This window comes from Mesoplodon densirostris, chromosome 2, assembly GCF_025265405.1.
Source record: "Mesoplodon densirostris isolate mMesDen1 chromosome 2, mMesDen1 primary haplotype, whole genome shotgun sequence".
NCBI lineage: Eukaryota > Metazoa > Chordata > Mammalia > Artiodactyla > Ziphiidae > Mesoplodon > Mesoplodon densirostris.
This window is the reverse complement of record NC_082662.1, coordinates 59,666,170-59,679,873: the sequence shown is the minus strand read 5'-3', so window position 1 is coordinate 59,679,873 and position 13,704 is coordinate 59,666,170. Positions and strand designations below refer to the sequence as shown.

The following is a 13,704-nucleotide window of genomic DNA, read 5'->3' as shown; positions in this document are numbered from 1 at the left end:
TCTTAGATGTTTGACCAGAGCTGACACAGGGACCTTTCTAGACCTTTCTCTTTCAGAAGTTTCTAGATATTTAAGAAAGAGGAGCCATATTAAAGGTGTATTTTTCAAGTAAGTGAAGGTTTTTTTTTCCATCTTGTTTTTCTTAAAACATAAACATCTCCTTTTGATTTCTTTCTATTCTCCTTCTAATAATCTCAGCTATTCACAGCATTTACATGCTATCTCCCTAGGCCAATTTAGCTCTGTGGTTGGAATTCAACATTATTGGGCCAAGGCTGAAGATTTGACCCCAGTCCATGTCAGCTGGCAAAGCAAAAGACAGTGGCCAGACCTATCAAATAGGCACCAGAAGCCCAGGGCAGAGAAAACAATACATCAGAACAAACTCTTTATCACACCTCGAAAAACAAGTCAAACGATGAATCATTTCATGAGTTACCATGTTATCCTTGTATATTAATGATAGGAGGTCGTGCCTAGGCATATTCAAGGGACCGTCTTCATGCTTATATTCCTAGGCTGTAAGTACTTGGTACACAGAGAGTAAAGAAGGTAAGAAATAGTATATGGCAATCATATTGTTAAAGAGAAAGAATAAGAGAAGGAAACGGTAAAGAGCAGCAGCCATCTAGACATTTTCTTGAGTGACATGGACCACACAGAGGTGAGGGTCTGATGCCAAAGTGTAGCAAAATTCTATGTGCAAAAATAGGCAGCTTCCAAGTTTTACCCAGTGGTTTAGGATTCTTCAAAGATGCAACCTTGCTGTCAAGCCAGCATGTACCTGTTCCTGAGTCTGAACAGTCTAGTGGACATTTGCCATTTTTCAGTTGCCCAGCACCAGGACTTACTCTGTGGGCATCCTAGGGTAGGTAGGAGGCCAGTAGGGCTTCCCACTGTGGTAGCCTCAATGGAGCAGAGGCCCCCTCTCCCCACAGCCAGCAAGTAGCTGCAAGCAGATGACCTGAGCCTAGTTCATCAGATGCCCTCCTCCCCACCTCGCACAGGACACACAGCTCCAGGAAATCGCTTAAAATCCAATATGGGTGCAACAGCTATATCCAGGGTCTGGTAACAGCAACACCAGTGGAGTGTCCAGGGCACAGGGCAGGCAGTGGCAGTGACCACAGTGCCAGCTGCAGAGTTCTCACCAGATTCTTCCTAGGCTGGGATTTTGGCTGTGGTTCTAGTTCCTGCAGCCCTTGGATCCTGCTTGTGATCATTTTGCCAGCCTTTCTACTACTTTCCAGCTATCTTTCCCATAATTCTCTTTCTGCTTAAGAGAACCAGATTTTATTTCTTTTGCTTGCACCTAATCGCAGTGAAAACTTGCATAGTTGGTAAAAATTGCAATTGTTGGTAGTGTGTGGTTAGGTGAGGAGACATGGTAGGACAATAATGACCCCACAAAGATGACCATGCTCTAATCCCTGGAATTTGTGTATAGATTACCTTATATGGCAAAAGGGATTTGAGATGGAGAGATTATCCTAAATTACAGGGATGAAATTTCAAGGGTCTTTATAAGAAGGAGGCAGGAGGGTCAGAGTCAGAGAAAGAGATTGGCAGATGCTATACTTCTGGCTTTGAAGATGAAAGATGAGGCTGCAAGCCAAGAAATACAGGCAGCCTCTGGAGTCTGGAAAGCGCACTGAAACTGACTCTCTCCTAGAGCTTCCGGAAGGAACACAGTCCTGTTGATGCCTTGGTTTTGGCTCAGTGATATTTATTTTGGATTTCTCACCTCCATAACTACTAGATAATACCTTTGTATTGTCTTAAGTTACTGAATTTATGCTAACATTTTACAGAAGCAATAGGAAACTAATACAGGAGATTATTACTTCCTCATGAAAAAGCATAATCTTTATTCTCTATTACCAGATTGCAAACCTCAGAGAAATTGTGAAACTCTTATGAATTGCTTTTTATTCTACAAAACCCTGGTGGTTTATTAGGGACAGGACCCAAAGATTAAATAAATCCAGATGAAGTGTCTAAAAAGATTAGTATTTCAAGGAACATTGTGTATATGTTTAACCCAGTTTAGTAACCACAAATCTACAAATTTATAATCCATCTCAATATGAATGAATCAGAAATCTCTAGTTACAAATAACAGAATTTTTGCAAGAGTCCATTCTGTGTGCCACTTCTAATTTGCATTATATTTAATACCACCCATATTTGGTTCCATTGATATAACATTTGTTTTAGTGGCTAAAAAGCCACTAAAAGTCCTGGAAAATTAATGAGAATCTTTGAGTCACTGGTAATGCAACAACAAACAGTATTTTGTGAGAACAAGGTACGATGTGGTTTAATATCTTGCTTATACTTGCTTTCCTCTGGAGAATTGTCAAAAAAAAAAAAAAGAATATGATTTCTCTGGGAAACTTTTCTACTGAAAGTTGCAATTCAAGCAAGTTAATTAGTCATTATGAAATGTGACTGCCCTTCCCTCAGGCTTCTGACTTGTCTTTAAAGGGATTAGAGAAGCCTCTACTTTTTCTTCATTACAAAGGGATCTGTATTACAATGCAGAATTGAAAAACATTCCTGCCTGGAAGACCTCTTCTCATATTGGTAGTAGGGAATTCATGTTCACATTTTCAGTGTTGGTTTTTTATGCTGACAAACCATCTTTTCCCCTTTGGGGCTCTTTCTGTACTGCTTAAAGACCCCAGAAATTTTACAGCGACTATCCAGGTTGGTGGTCTAGAAGCTGCCATTTCAGCAGCCCCTGGAGGTTTTCAGAGCCTCTGCTGAAACCTCACACCCAGAGGCAGGGGAGGGTGTAGGCAGAGGGGGTAATGTGGGATGTGATGGTTTACTGGAGCCTAGGTCCTGCATCCCGTGCTTCTTGGGATCCTGGGCTGTCAAGAGAGTTGGGGTGCCCAATGACTGAGGAAGCGGTGGGCAGGAGGAAAAGGAATAGAGAGGGAACCGGACAGTACTAGAGAGAGTGGCCTGAGACTCTCATGTACCCACCCTTTTCTCACCCCCAGAACCACTCTTACCAAGGCAATGGCTTGGGCACTCTGTTCTCCCCCTTTCTGTCCACATTTCCTACCCACAGCCTTCATGACACTTCTCCCTCTTAAAGGGTGTGTCCAACTTCCAGAACACTGGTTCTTACACTTCGCTGCAGAAGTATCACTTGACTAGAGGCTGAGGAATCTGTATTTTAAACTAGTACCAAGCATTTCTGATGTAGATGGTCCACAGACCCCGCTCTGAGAAGCACTGCTTTCAAGACATTTTCCTGAGCCAGGGCCAGCTGGAAAAACACACTATGCTTTTCCCTGTGGTGCCTTGTCTTGGGCAAGGTCACCTTTCCCATCTATACTTTGTCCTCATCTCAGACTGCACTATCCTATCCCAAGGTTTCTATTGTTTCATTCTCATCACTTTAACCCAAATGTGCTCCCACATCTTGTATTCATTGCCAAAGTAGAAATAGTTGATAGCATCTTACAGTTCCCTCTTCTCTCATTTATTTGCATTTCATAACAAGCATTACATTAAATGAAGTTATGTTGGCATATTAGCTAATGTGTAGAGGAGAATATGGTTAGGTGGCCCAGGGAAGGTTGACATGGGACCCTCCTAGGTCTCTTAGGAAGGAGACCAGTAGAGCTACAGGGTGAGTGCTGGAATCCTACAGCCTGAGCTATGCCCTGGCCCTACCATTTACCAGCTTTATAATGTTCAGCTAACTGCTTAACCTCCCTGAGCCTCATCTCTTCATCTGCACAGTTGGAATAACAGTTTTATAGGGCTGCAGTGATGAGTAAAATCCTTATCGCAGTGCCCAACTCACAATAAGCATCCAGTAAATGTTAGCTATATTATTTATTATCCTGAAGTCACCTGGATTCAGTCACTGAATTAGCCTCTTGTTATTATACCAGTATAGAAAAATGTGAGTCTCTAATCTAGAGAAATTTCTCCTATGGGATTGTTAAAGCCCAAGAGGAAGTAATCAACTAAGGTTGATTTTTTTTTTTTTCTTTTTTAGTACAGGAGTCCCCCCTTATCCAACGTTTTGCTTTCCTTGGGGTGTTACCTTGGTCAACTGGGTCCAAAAATATTAAATGGAAAATTCCAGAAATAATTCTTAAGTTTTAAATTGCATACCATTCTGAGTAGTGTGATGAAATCTCACGTTGTCCAGCTCTGTCCCGCCCCAGATGGGAATCATCCACGGATCTGGCCTGTTAGTCACTTAGTAGCTCTCTTGGTTATCAGAACACGTCTTGGTTATCATAGTGCTTGTGTTCAAGTGACCCTTATTTTACATAATAATGGCCCAAAGTACAAGTGCAGTGATGCCAGCAATTTGGATATGCCAAACAGAAGCCGTAAAGTGCTTCCTTTAAGTGAAAAGGAAGTGAAAAGATGCAAGTTCTCGACTTATTAAGGAAGGAAAAATAATCCTATGCTGAGGTTGCTAACTTGTATGGTAAGAATGTATGTTCTATCCTTGAAATTGTGAAGAGGGAAAAAGAAATTTGTGCTAGTTTTGCTGTCATACCTGAAACTGCAAAAGTTACAGCTATAGAGTGTGATAAGTGCTTAGTTAAGATGCAAAAGGCATTAAATTTCCACAAGATATTTTGAAAGAGACTACATTCACATAACTTTTACTATAGTATATTATTAAAATTGTTCTATTTTATTACTAGCTATTGTTGTTAATCTCTTGCTGTGCCTAATTTAGAAATTAAACTTTATCATAAGTGTGTATGTACTGGAAAAAAAATATAACATATATAAGGTTTGATACTATCCATGGTTTCAGGCATCCACTGGGGGGCTTGGAATATATCTCCCACCTGTAAGGGGGGACTACTGTGTAAGGCTTTGTTTTCCATTGAAGTCTAAATACTCTAAGGAAGGAAAAGATAATACGTCATTTAACCCTTATTATAATTGAGTTCCTTTGGTTTCTTTTGGAGACCAGGTTTTTAAAGACCAAGGAAAGGCACTATCCAGAGGGAAAGTGATACAGAAGAATGCTAGGGGCCTGCAGGAAAAGCCATACCTACTTCATGATTTGTCCTGCTGTGCCATCTGGGCATAATTTTGAAAACACATTGTTTCAGGATGAATCAATTTACTGATACACATATGAGAATTTTAGAGAACAAAAACAGGAAATTCCTGCATGGAGGGTGAAGTATTGCCTGGGCTGTGTTTCTTCATAAATAAATAAACCTTAATTACTGGGAAAGTTTAGCCAAAAAATCCCATTATTAAACAAGTTGGTTATGAAACAATTCAAACTTCAGTTGTGAGGTTTGACTCTTACTGCTTGATTTCTATATTTATAATGTTATTTACTTTTTATTATACTTTTGTATTGACTATTTTCTCTAGAATTAAGGGATCTTTGTCTCCTTTGCTCACTGAGGTTCTACAAGTACCTAGCAAGTGTCTGGTGCATGGTAGAGGATATATGAATACTTCATGAACAACTTAAATGAATTACTGTCTTTTCATGGATATCTTTTTAAAAAGAAATTGATATTAAAGATTTACTGAAAAGCAGTTTAGCAACTTGCATCAAACATCTTTAAATGTGCTTAACTCTTGATCCAAAAAGACCTAAAGACATAAGGAGAGTTCATATACAAAGCTATTCAAAGAAGTTTATTGATAATGGAAAAAATGCAATAACCTAGATATTATTTAAATAGAGAAATGATTAAATTATACTACATCCATAAACTGGAATGCACCCATTAATAGGTTTTTAAATTCAACAAGGTAGATTAAGTAAGAAAATCAGGATATAAAACAGTACATATACCACAGCATCAACCATTTAAAAATATGTGCATAGGAAAAAAACTAGTATTAAATCCATTAAAATGTTAACAACACTTATTTCTAGGTTGCATATTACAACAGACTTGCATTGCTTTTACAAACAGAAAAAAAGAGATAAATTTTTGAAAAGATTTAATACTAGCACTTTCCCTAACACACTTTCCCTGTTTCTTCTTTAGTGTGTCTTAGAAAGGAATTTGTACCAAGAGAATAGTTTATGGTTCCTCTTAGCTAACATGTTAAACATGGATGCAAGCTTTCAGGGATATTTCATTTTAACTGGCATTTTTGCCTCTTAAGTGGTTTTCCCCCCCTTAGGAAACAAAGACTTTACATTTAGAATTGTTGCAGGGTAGCTGATGTTCCTGTTCCTTCTATGTGAGGTTTACGGCCTTTACTTTTAAAGGAGAACATTTGTGGTCCTATACAGTAGTCCCTTGGTATCTATGGGGGATTAGTTCCAGGACCCCCCCACCGCAGATACAAAAATCCGAGGAAGCTTCAGTCCCGTAATTAAAATGGAGTAGTATTTTCCCATAACCTATGCACATCCTTCCATATACTTTAAATCATCTCTAGATTATTTATAATGCCCAATACAATGTAAATGCTATGTAAATAGTTGTAAATACAATGTACGTGCTATGGAAATAGTTGCTGGTGTGAGGCAAATTCAAGCTTTGCTTTTGGAACTTTCCAGACTTTTTTTCCCCAAATATTTTCTATCTATGGTTGGTTGAATCTGTGGATGTGGAACCCATGAATATGGAGAGCTGACTGTACTTAACCTGTAGGATATTTTAGTAAGCTGTTCCTCCACTTTGATGTATAGTTGACCCTAGAACAACACAGAGGTTGGGGTGCTCACCCTCCACACAGCCAAAAATCCCCGTATAATTTATAGTTGGCCCTCAGTATTCTTGGTTCCTCTGCATCCCAGTTTTGCACCCATGGATTCAACCAACCACAGATTGTGTAGTACTGTAGCATTTATTGACAAAAATCTGTGTATAAGTGAATCTGCAGAGTTCAAACCCATGTTGTTAAAGGGTCAACTGTAATTGGTTAAAGAAAGAAATTGATGAGATTACTGAGGGATGGTGGTAAGAAAACTCGTGTTCTCCTTTAACTGCTGTTTACACACTAGCAATGAAACAAATCATGCTTCAGTTTCCTCATTTGTAAAATGATGCCAATTACACTACCAAATATGACTAATGTAAAGGTCAAACAAGCTTATATATAGTAGTACTTTGTAAGTGGTAAGTAAATGTTAATTATCAATTTGAATAATCTTGCTAAACAATTCTAGATTTCATTAAAATAGATTATCAACTAAGTTCTGACTATTCTAAAATGGCATCTAAAGTCCTAAGAATTTTAAAAATATCAACTTAAAACAGAATACCTTAAATTTAAAAATTACTTTAAAAAAAGAGAACTGATAACCAGTATTGTAAATGATTCCCTTAATAATGTGTTTCTGAGATTTTGGCAGTAGGGGGCACCAAAAGAACTTCTTAGCTTGTCTGGCTCTTGGCATCTTCTACTTATTTGGTGTCCATCAATATTTATAATGTATGTCAAAGTGTTTTGAAAACATAAAACACAATTCCAAGATGTTGTATTATAGCAAGAATGATATTAATAATGATGTGATTACAATTAAGTACTTCAGTTCTGAAAAAAAATTTTAATCTAGTGTATAAACTACCTGCAGTAAGGAGACATCTTCAGGATAATGGGGCCACTATGGAGTATTATGAAAATTACTATAGATTTATTTTATTATTTGCTTACAATTGAGTCTATTTGGCTTTTATTGAACGATGTGTAAATGACTAGAAAATTAAACGAATAATATTAAGAGCAGGAAAATACCTAAAGATAATAGCTCAGCTAGATTTTATTGAGAAGAGAATTACGTAATCCCATGCATACTAAACAAGCACCCCCAGGTGGTTTTTATTGGTTTTTATGCCCTGGAATGTTTGAGAACCATTACATAAATTGTGGTCAGCCTTAAATCATAGGAAAATAACAATTTAAATGTTATCACCTGCCCTAAAATAGTTTTGTCGATTTTGATAGAAATTAAGGAGAAACAAATATATACTTAGACAAGAGACAGAAGTCAAAAGAGAAGCCTAAGAAATTAAATATATAAATAAACTCACCTATTTCAGGAGTTTTATGAAAAAAGGGTGAACTCCAGGGCTGCCAGTACCTTTTAGCTTTTTCTTGACATCTTACTTGAAATACGTACTTAGTGTTTGGCTGCAAGTAGAATTCTGACCGTTGCACGTATGTAAAATTGGTGTCAAATTCTTTAACCTAAAATGGATGAATAACCATAGTGAAATACCATAAAGAAATGATGCAGCGTGCTTTTAAAACAATTAGTCCATTTAGCAGAAATGTATGGGACACTTATTATGTTCCAGGACCCTGGGAAAACAGAGAGGAATAGGCTACTTTGTATAAAAGATGGCCAAAGATAATCAAATACATGTTATTTAACCTTAAAAGTGAAATACATGTTGCTTAGTGTTTGACAACTCTTTCAAGCTTTTAAATATCAAGAAATTCCAAAATGTAATATATTCTTAATTTTGGAACAGCTGATTTTAATAGGATGGGAGAAGGGGACATAATTAGCAATTGTTTGAATTCAGTCTTTCTTCCCTCCTCTCTCTCTCTCTCTCTGCAGTTGCATATTTAGATCAATAATTCTTCCTGAATGATGAAATAATTTCACTTGTGAATGATGGCTTTTGGAAAAAATTACCTACCAACTAAGCTGTTAAATTGGTCCTTATTGCAGATCTATGCATTCTACAAGGATATATATATCCTTTCTCATATATATATGAAAAAACAAAACATTTAAGACTGTTGAAATGTGAAAATCCAATGGAAGATAAGCAAGAAAATAGCTGAGAGATAAACTTAAAAATCATTTTTCTGGGACTACAACCTGCTATATAATATAATGAAAAAGGACCCCCAGACAAGCTGGTTCAGATGGGAGAGAAAAACCAAGGCATTTACACAGCGCCTTAGTGTGTTGTAATAGTGGATCTACTGAAAAAAAGTGAAGCACAATTGAAACGTAAACAAAAAAAAGTCTAGAAATGCATTTATTCAGCAACTGGGAGAAAACAGTCACCACGAAAGAGAAAGTTAAAACTATCACAATTAAAACACACACACACACACACAAACAAGGTATACACGTCATTTAGAGATTCTAATGTTAAAAACCCAGTCTTAACATAAATCTTTAAAACTTGCCATGCATTGAAAATGTAAAAACCATAAAAATATGTTTTGGGATATTGAGTTTCCTGAAAGATATCATTCAGAGTTTCCATAAGCCACATTTCTACCCACGGCCCTTGAAATTTTCTGCTTTTCTAAATATGACTGAAGGCCCCTAGAGTCTACTGGGATCCAGGAGAGATTTTTTTTTTTTTAACCTCTTTATTGGAGTATAATTGCTTTACAATGGTGTGTTAGTTTCTGCTTTATAACAAAGTGAATCAGTTATACATATACATATGTTCTCATATGTCTTCCCTCTTGCATCTCCCTCCCTCCCACTCTCCCTATCCCACCCCTCTAGGTGGTCACAAAGCACCAAGCTGATCTCCCTGTGCCAGGAGAGATTTTATTAGTGCCAAAAGTTTGACTTCCATATGCACCCTGCTTCATATGAGCTTCTTTTGTAGGGGAGTTGCTGATCTCCAATATGTCTCCTGCCATTATGTTTATAGATACGTCCTCTAAGAAGAGAAATACCCTAAAGTACAGCCAGAGTTCTAAAATAGAAAGAAGAATTTTATGGAACTGTTAACAGTTGTTTCTACTAAGAGGCCAACCAGGTGCCTGCTTAGGGCCTTGCAAGCTGAAGATGGTACCTTCAAAATGATACTTTCAGAGGCTACAATGGACATTGAGAGAGCTGGACCTAACTGTGTTCCTATGCAGAGGGTATGGCCTCAAGGGCCAGAGATATAACTTTATTTTTATAGCAGCTGCTTTCTTTTTAGAGCCTCAATTCTGAAGGCATGAGGCCTGGAAACTTAATCTCCATCATTTTGAGGTATCTCTTTTCTTAGGGTTACACCTAAATTTCTGAGAGCATCCTTGGGTGAAGGGGAAAATCTCAACCTATTCAGAGTTCTATAATCCCAACTCCCTCTGACTCCCAACCTGGGGCATGGCCCAGATGAGGGGTCCTGCTCAGTAACCACCCAAGTCTAAACTCTTTTTGTTCTTCCCCCTTACCAACCTCTTCCCCTCACCCATTTCCCCCTCTCTCTGCTCAGAAATCTTTATCTAGTCTTTGGTGTGAGAGGGAAGGGGGATGGGGATTGAGAAAGCCAGTCATGACTAATCACATGTTCTTACAAGTCTTCTGTCCTATACTAGCATTTACACTTTTGAAATGCAAAGGCCAAGGATTTGAACCTTGGCTATCTGCCTGCTGTTCTATTAGCCATTCCAGGAAAAAAGTGAATGCTTGGTTTTGTGCAGCCCATGAGCTAAGAAGAGTTTTTACATTTTTTAAATTGTTGAAAGAAAGTCCAAAGAAGACTATTTCAATGATGCATGGAAATGATATAAAATTCAAATTTCAGTGTCCAAAAGTAAAATTTTACTGGAACACAACAATGTCCATTCATTTACATATTGTCTATGGCTACTTTCATGATACAAATGCAGAGTTGAATAGTTGGGACAGAGATCTTATGGTCTGCAAAGCCTAAATTGTTTACTATTTGGCCCTTGAATAAAAAGTTTGCCAATACCCTGGTCTAGCTTAATCAGAGACTCGAGTCAATGTTAATCCATTCACCTGAACTTCTGGTCAAGCTTTCCCTACTTTACTATCACTGCTGTTGGCACCATTAAAGGCAAATAATAATAATACTAATAGCTAATGTGTCAAAATATTATCTGTGTGAACCAGACATTATAAATATCAATGGAAATACAAAAATGATTATGGAACAGTCCTGTCTTCCAGGGGCTCATAGTTAAAGGATGGGAAAATACACGTGTAAACAGGTAAATACAAACAACATGGCAAATGTTCCTGAGATAAGGTACACAGAAGTGGGCAAGGATGCCAGGGAGGTAGGGAGACAGTCCATGAATATAACCAACAAGAAGATATTCTCCCCATGGTGTCAGCCTTGCAGATTCACCTGAAGGACTGGCTGATACCTCATAATTTATATGCAGCTTAGCTAAAAACAGCTGAAAACACCCTCAATGCACTGATTTTGATTTTCAGGTGGGCATCCTTGGCTCGACCACACCTGCTGCATGGCTCTCCTGGAGGTTAAGATGAAGAGGAGCAGTAACAGCCAGCATTTGCTGAACATTAACTCTATTCCAGGCTCTGGGCTAGCTTCTTCCATCATTTGATCATCCCTCAAACCATATGAGGTAGGTGCTTATCTTATCCCTCTTTTAGGTGTGGTAATAATGAGGCCCAGAGAAGCTAGGGAACTTGCCCAAGGCTGCACAACCAGAAAGTGGTAGAGCCAGGCTTTGAACTCTAGAGCCTATGTGCTTAGCCACAAGGCTTTCTGCATAGCTGTCTGCCACTTTGAAGTGAAGAGCTTCCCTCCATCAGTTATCTGATGCAGGCAGAGCTGAGGTGGAAGAGCAAATCGGTAGTCCTTTGTGTCTGCCCACTCTTCATGACTCTCGCTTCCTGTCTCCTTACAAGGAGGTAAAGACAACATTTTATGCATGATCCAGATGAAACTGACGGGTAACAAATGTAAAAAACAAAGCATCATTCTGGCTGTTACCAACTGGACTTGAGTCATCTGTGTGAGTAATTACATTTGGAGGAATCATGGTAAAAGGGATAGGATACAGATTTTGAATTGAAACTGGTTTCTTCATTTTCCAAACATTTTTGGGGTGCCCAAAGTGATGTAGGGTCTGTAAGAGGCACTAAGTTACTAACGCTGTAAGCTTGGAGAACCTGGCTTAAGCTCTTTTCAAGCCCTATGTCCTCATTTCGATGATGGAGCTGATACTACCTATCACAAAAGATTGTGATGAAGATGAAATTCAGCTCCTTCATTTGCCTGCTTCTGATAAAGAGAAGGTTTTGAAAAGGGAGCTCAGATTTACGTCTGAGTTACCAAGTCTCACAGTGGCATATGTAGCACCACCAAGGGGAGCAGAGAACAAGAATTTCAACAAGAAAACAGTTGGTTTCTGAAAATCTATTCAGAGATACTGATACTGTAACTCCTTTCTATTTTCTAAACATTCTTATAGCTTATTACTTCCTCCTAATTATGCCAAATAAAGAAATTTCGTATTCTCAATATCATCCTATGACCCTGACACTACCCAGGTGTCTTATTAGAGTAAAGCCTCATCCACTCAAAATCTAGGATGAGAGTTTCATTTGGGTTGTTTTCAAATTTACCTAAATTCCACATATGCAAAAGATTGGCTGTGAAGTTTTTAATCTTGCTTGTCTTAGGCTTCAAGCATGGGGTTGCTGTGCACACAAATGCCGCAGTTATTTAGTCAACGAGTCCAGCAGGATCTTCATTTGGTTACTGACCAAATGTTGCAGAACACGGACTTGCATCCAAGTGTAATCTAAACAACTAAAAGGTCACATTTCTCATGTACATTAACAAGGGTAAATAAACAACTTGGCATCTGGGATTTCTTTTTAAAGAGCAGTCTTTAGAGTATGTCATGAAATCAGTATAGTTTTACCCTCATTTTCTTGACACTCTTTAAACATATTGTTCTACAGCAAAGCCAATATTGTTGATGTTCAGAATGATGAAGACTTTGGAGCCATGCTAATCACCAGAGAATAAATACATATCATTTCACTTAACTCTCTGAAAACTGGTAAATTCATACATGACACATAACTATTAATTAAGCAAAGCCATAAACTCCATTCCTTAATTATTTTGACTAAATGGCAGTTCATTGGACTTAAAAATAATAAAATGGCATTTGTTTTCAAATACACTAAAACTGGTACTTTTTCTTCAGCCAGGCTAGTGTTACCCTGTAGTTCAAATTAGTGAGTTTTTATTATAATGTCCACAGGTGCTGTCATGTGATGTGATTTTATTAAGGAACCTTGTACCTATGCCTCTCCTAAGACGCTTACTAACTTACCATTGGTATTTAAGGATGGTTAGTTTGCCTAGACATTCACTTTTTACCTTATGCTCATCTAAGACTAATATAGTAACAAATTTTACATTTTGGATTACACATTTTTCATTTAAAAAGAGACACCCATAAATCTGAAGCTTTTTGAACAGATTTTATTTCCCTGGGTGGCTGTTAAATTTCAGCATAGAATACTTACATTTTATATTCATAATCACTGATATAAATTTCACCCTAAGAGACAGTGAATTACAAGGAGCTAAAGAGATGAATCCGTCCTAGTTGGATATTTGTCTATTTAGCAGTTTACAAAAGGCAAGAGACCTTTTCAGGAAACACCTCTCTATTTGGAAGCATCATTATTAAAAGTAGAGTGGTTTGAATATTACCTGAACAATCAGATAAAAACATGTAAAATAGATCATTATACATCCACTGTGGTCACTGACTATTGGCTGGCTTTTCTATCACTCACTTACATGCAAAAGAATAGTGAAAGTTAGCTTACGTTCCAAGTTTGGTTTGTTGTAGCCTTGTATCTCATTTCACAGGAAACCTTTTCAATTGATGTTTGACTATTCCAGTGGATTACGGTTTTGGGCACTGTAGTATTTATATCCTCAGCCCTGGAAATAATGGATGCAGAAGGTATCACTAAAGAAAAACAAAAACAGAAATACAGCAGCT

The 13,704-nt window shown here is 37.8% G+C and overlaps 1 protein-coding gene across 1 annotated transcript in view; it reads right to left on the bottom strand.

Annotated features, from left to right (window-relative positions):
* The window catches only part of IL23R (interleukin 23 receptor), a 59,980-nt gene that overhangs the window by 14,123 nt on the left and 32,153 nt on the right, over nucleotides 1-13,704 (bottom strand). The window contains exons 5-6 of the mRNA XM_060084422.1: nucleotides 13,526-13,671; nucleotides 8,013-8,169 (exon numbers count right to left, since the gene is read on the bottom strand). Of these exons, the coding sequence (XP_059940405.1) occupies nucleotides 8,013-8,169; nucleotides 13,526-13,671 (303 nt within the window). The remainder of the gene's footprint in view (nucleotides 1-8,012; nucleotides 8,170-13,525; nucleotides 13,672-13,704) is intronic.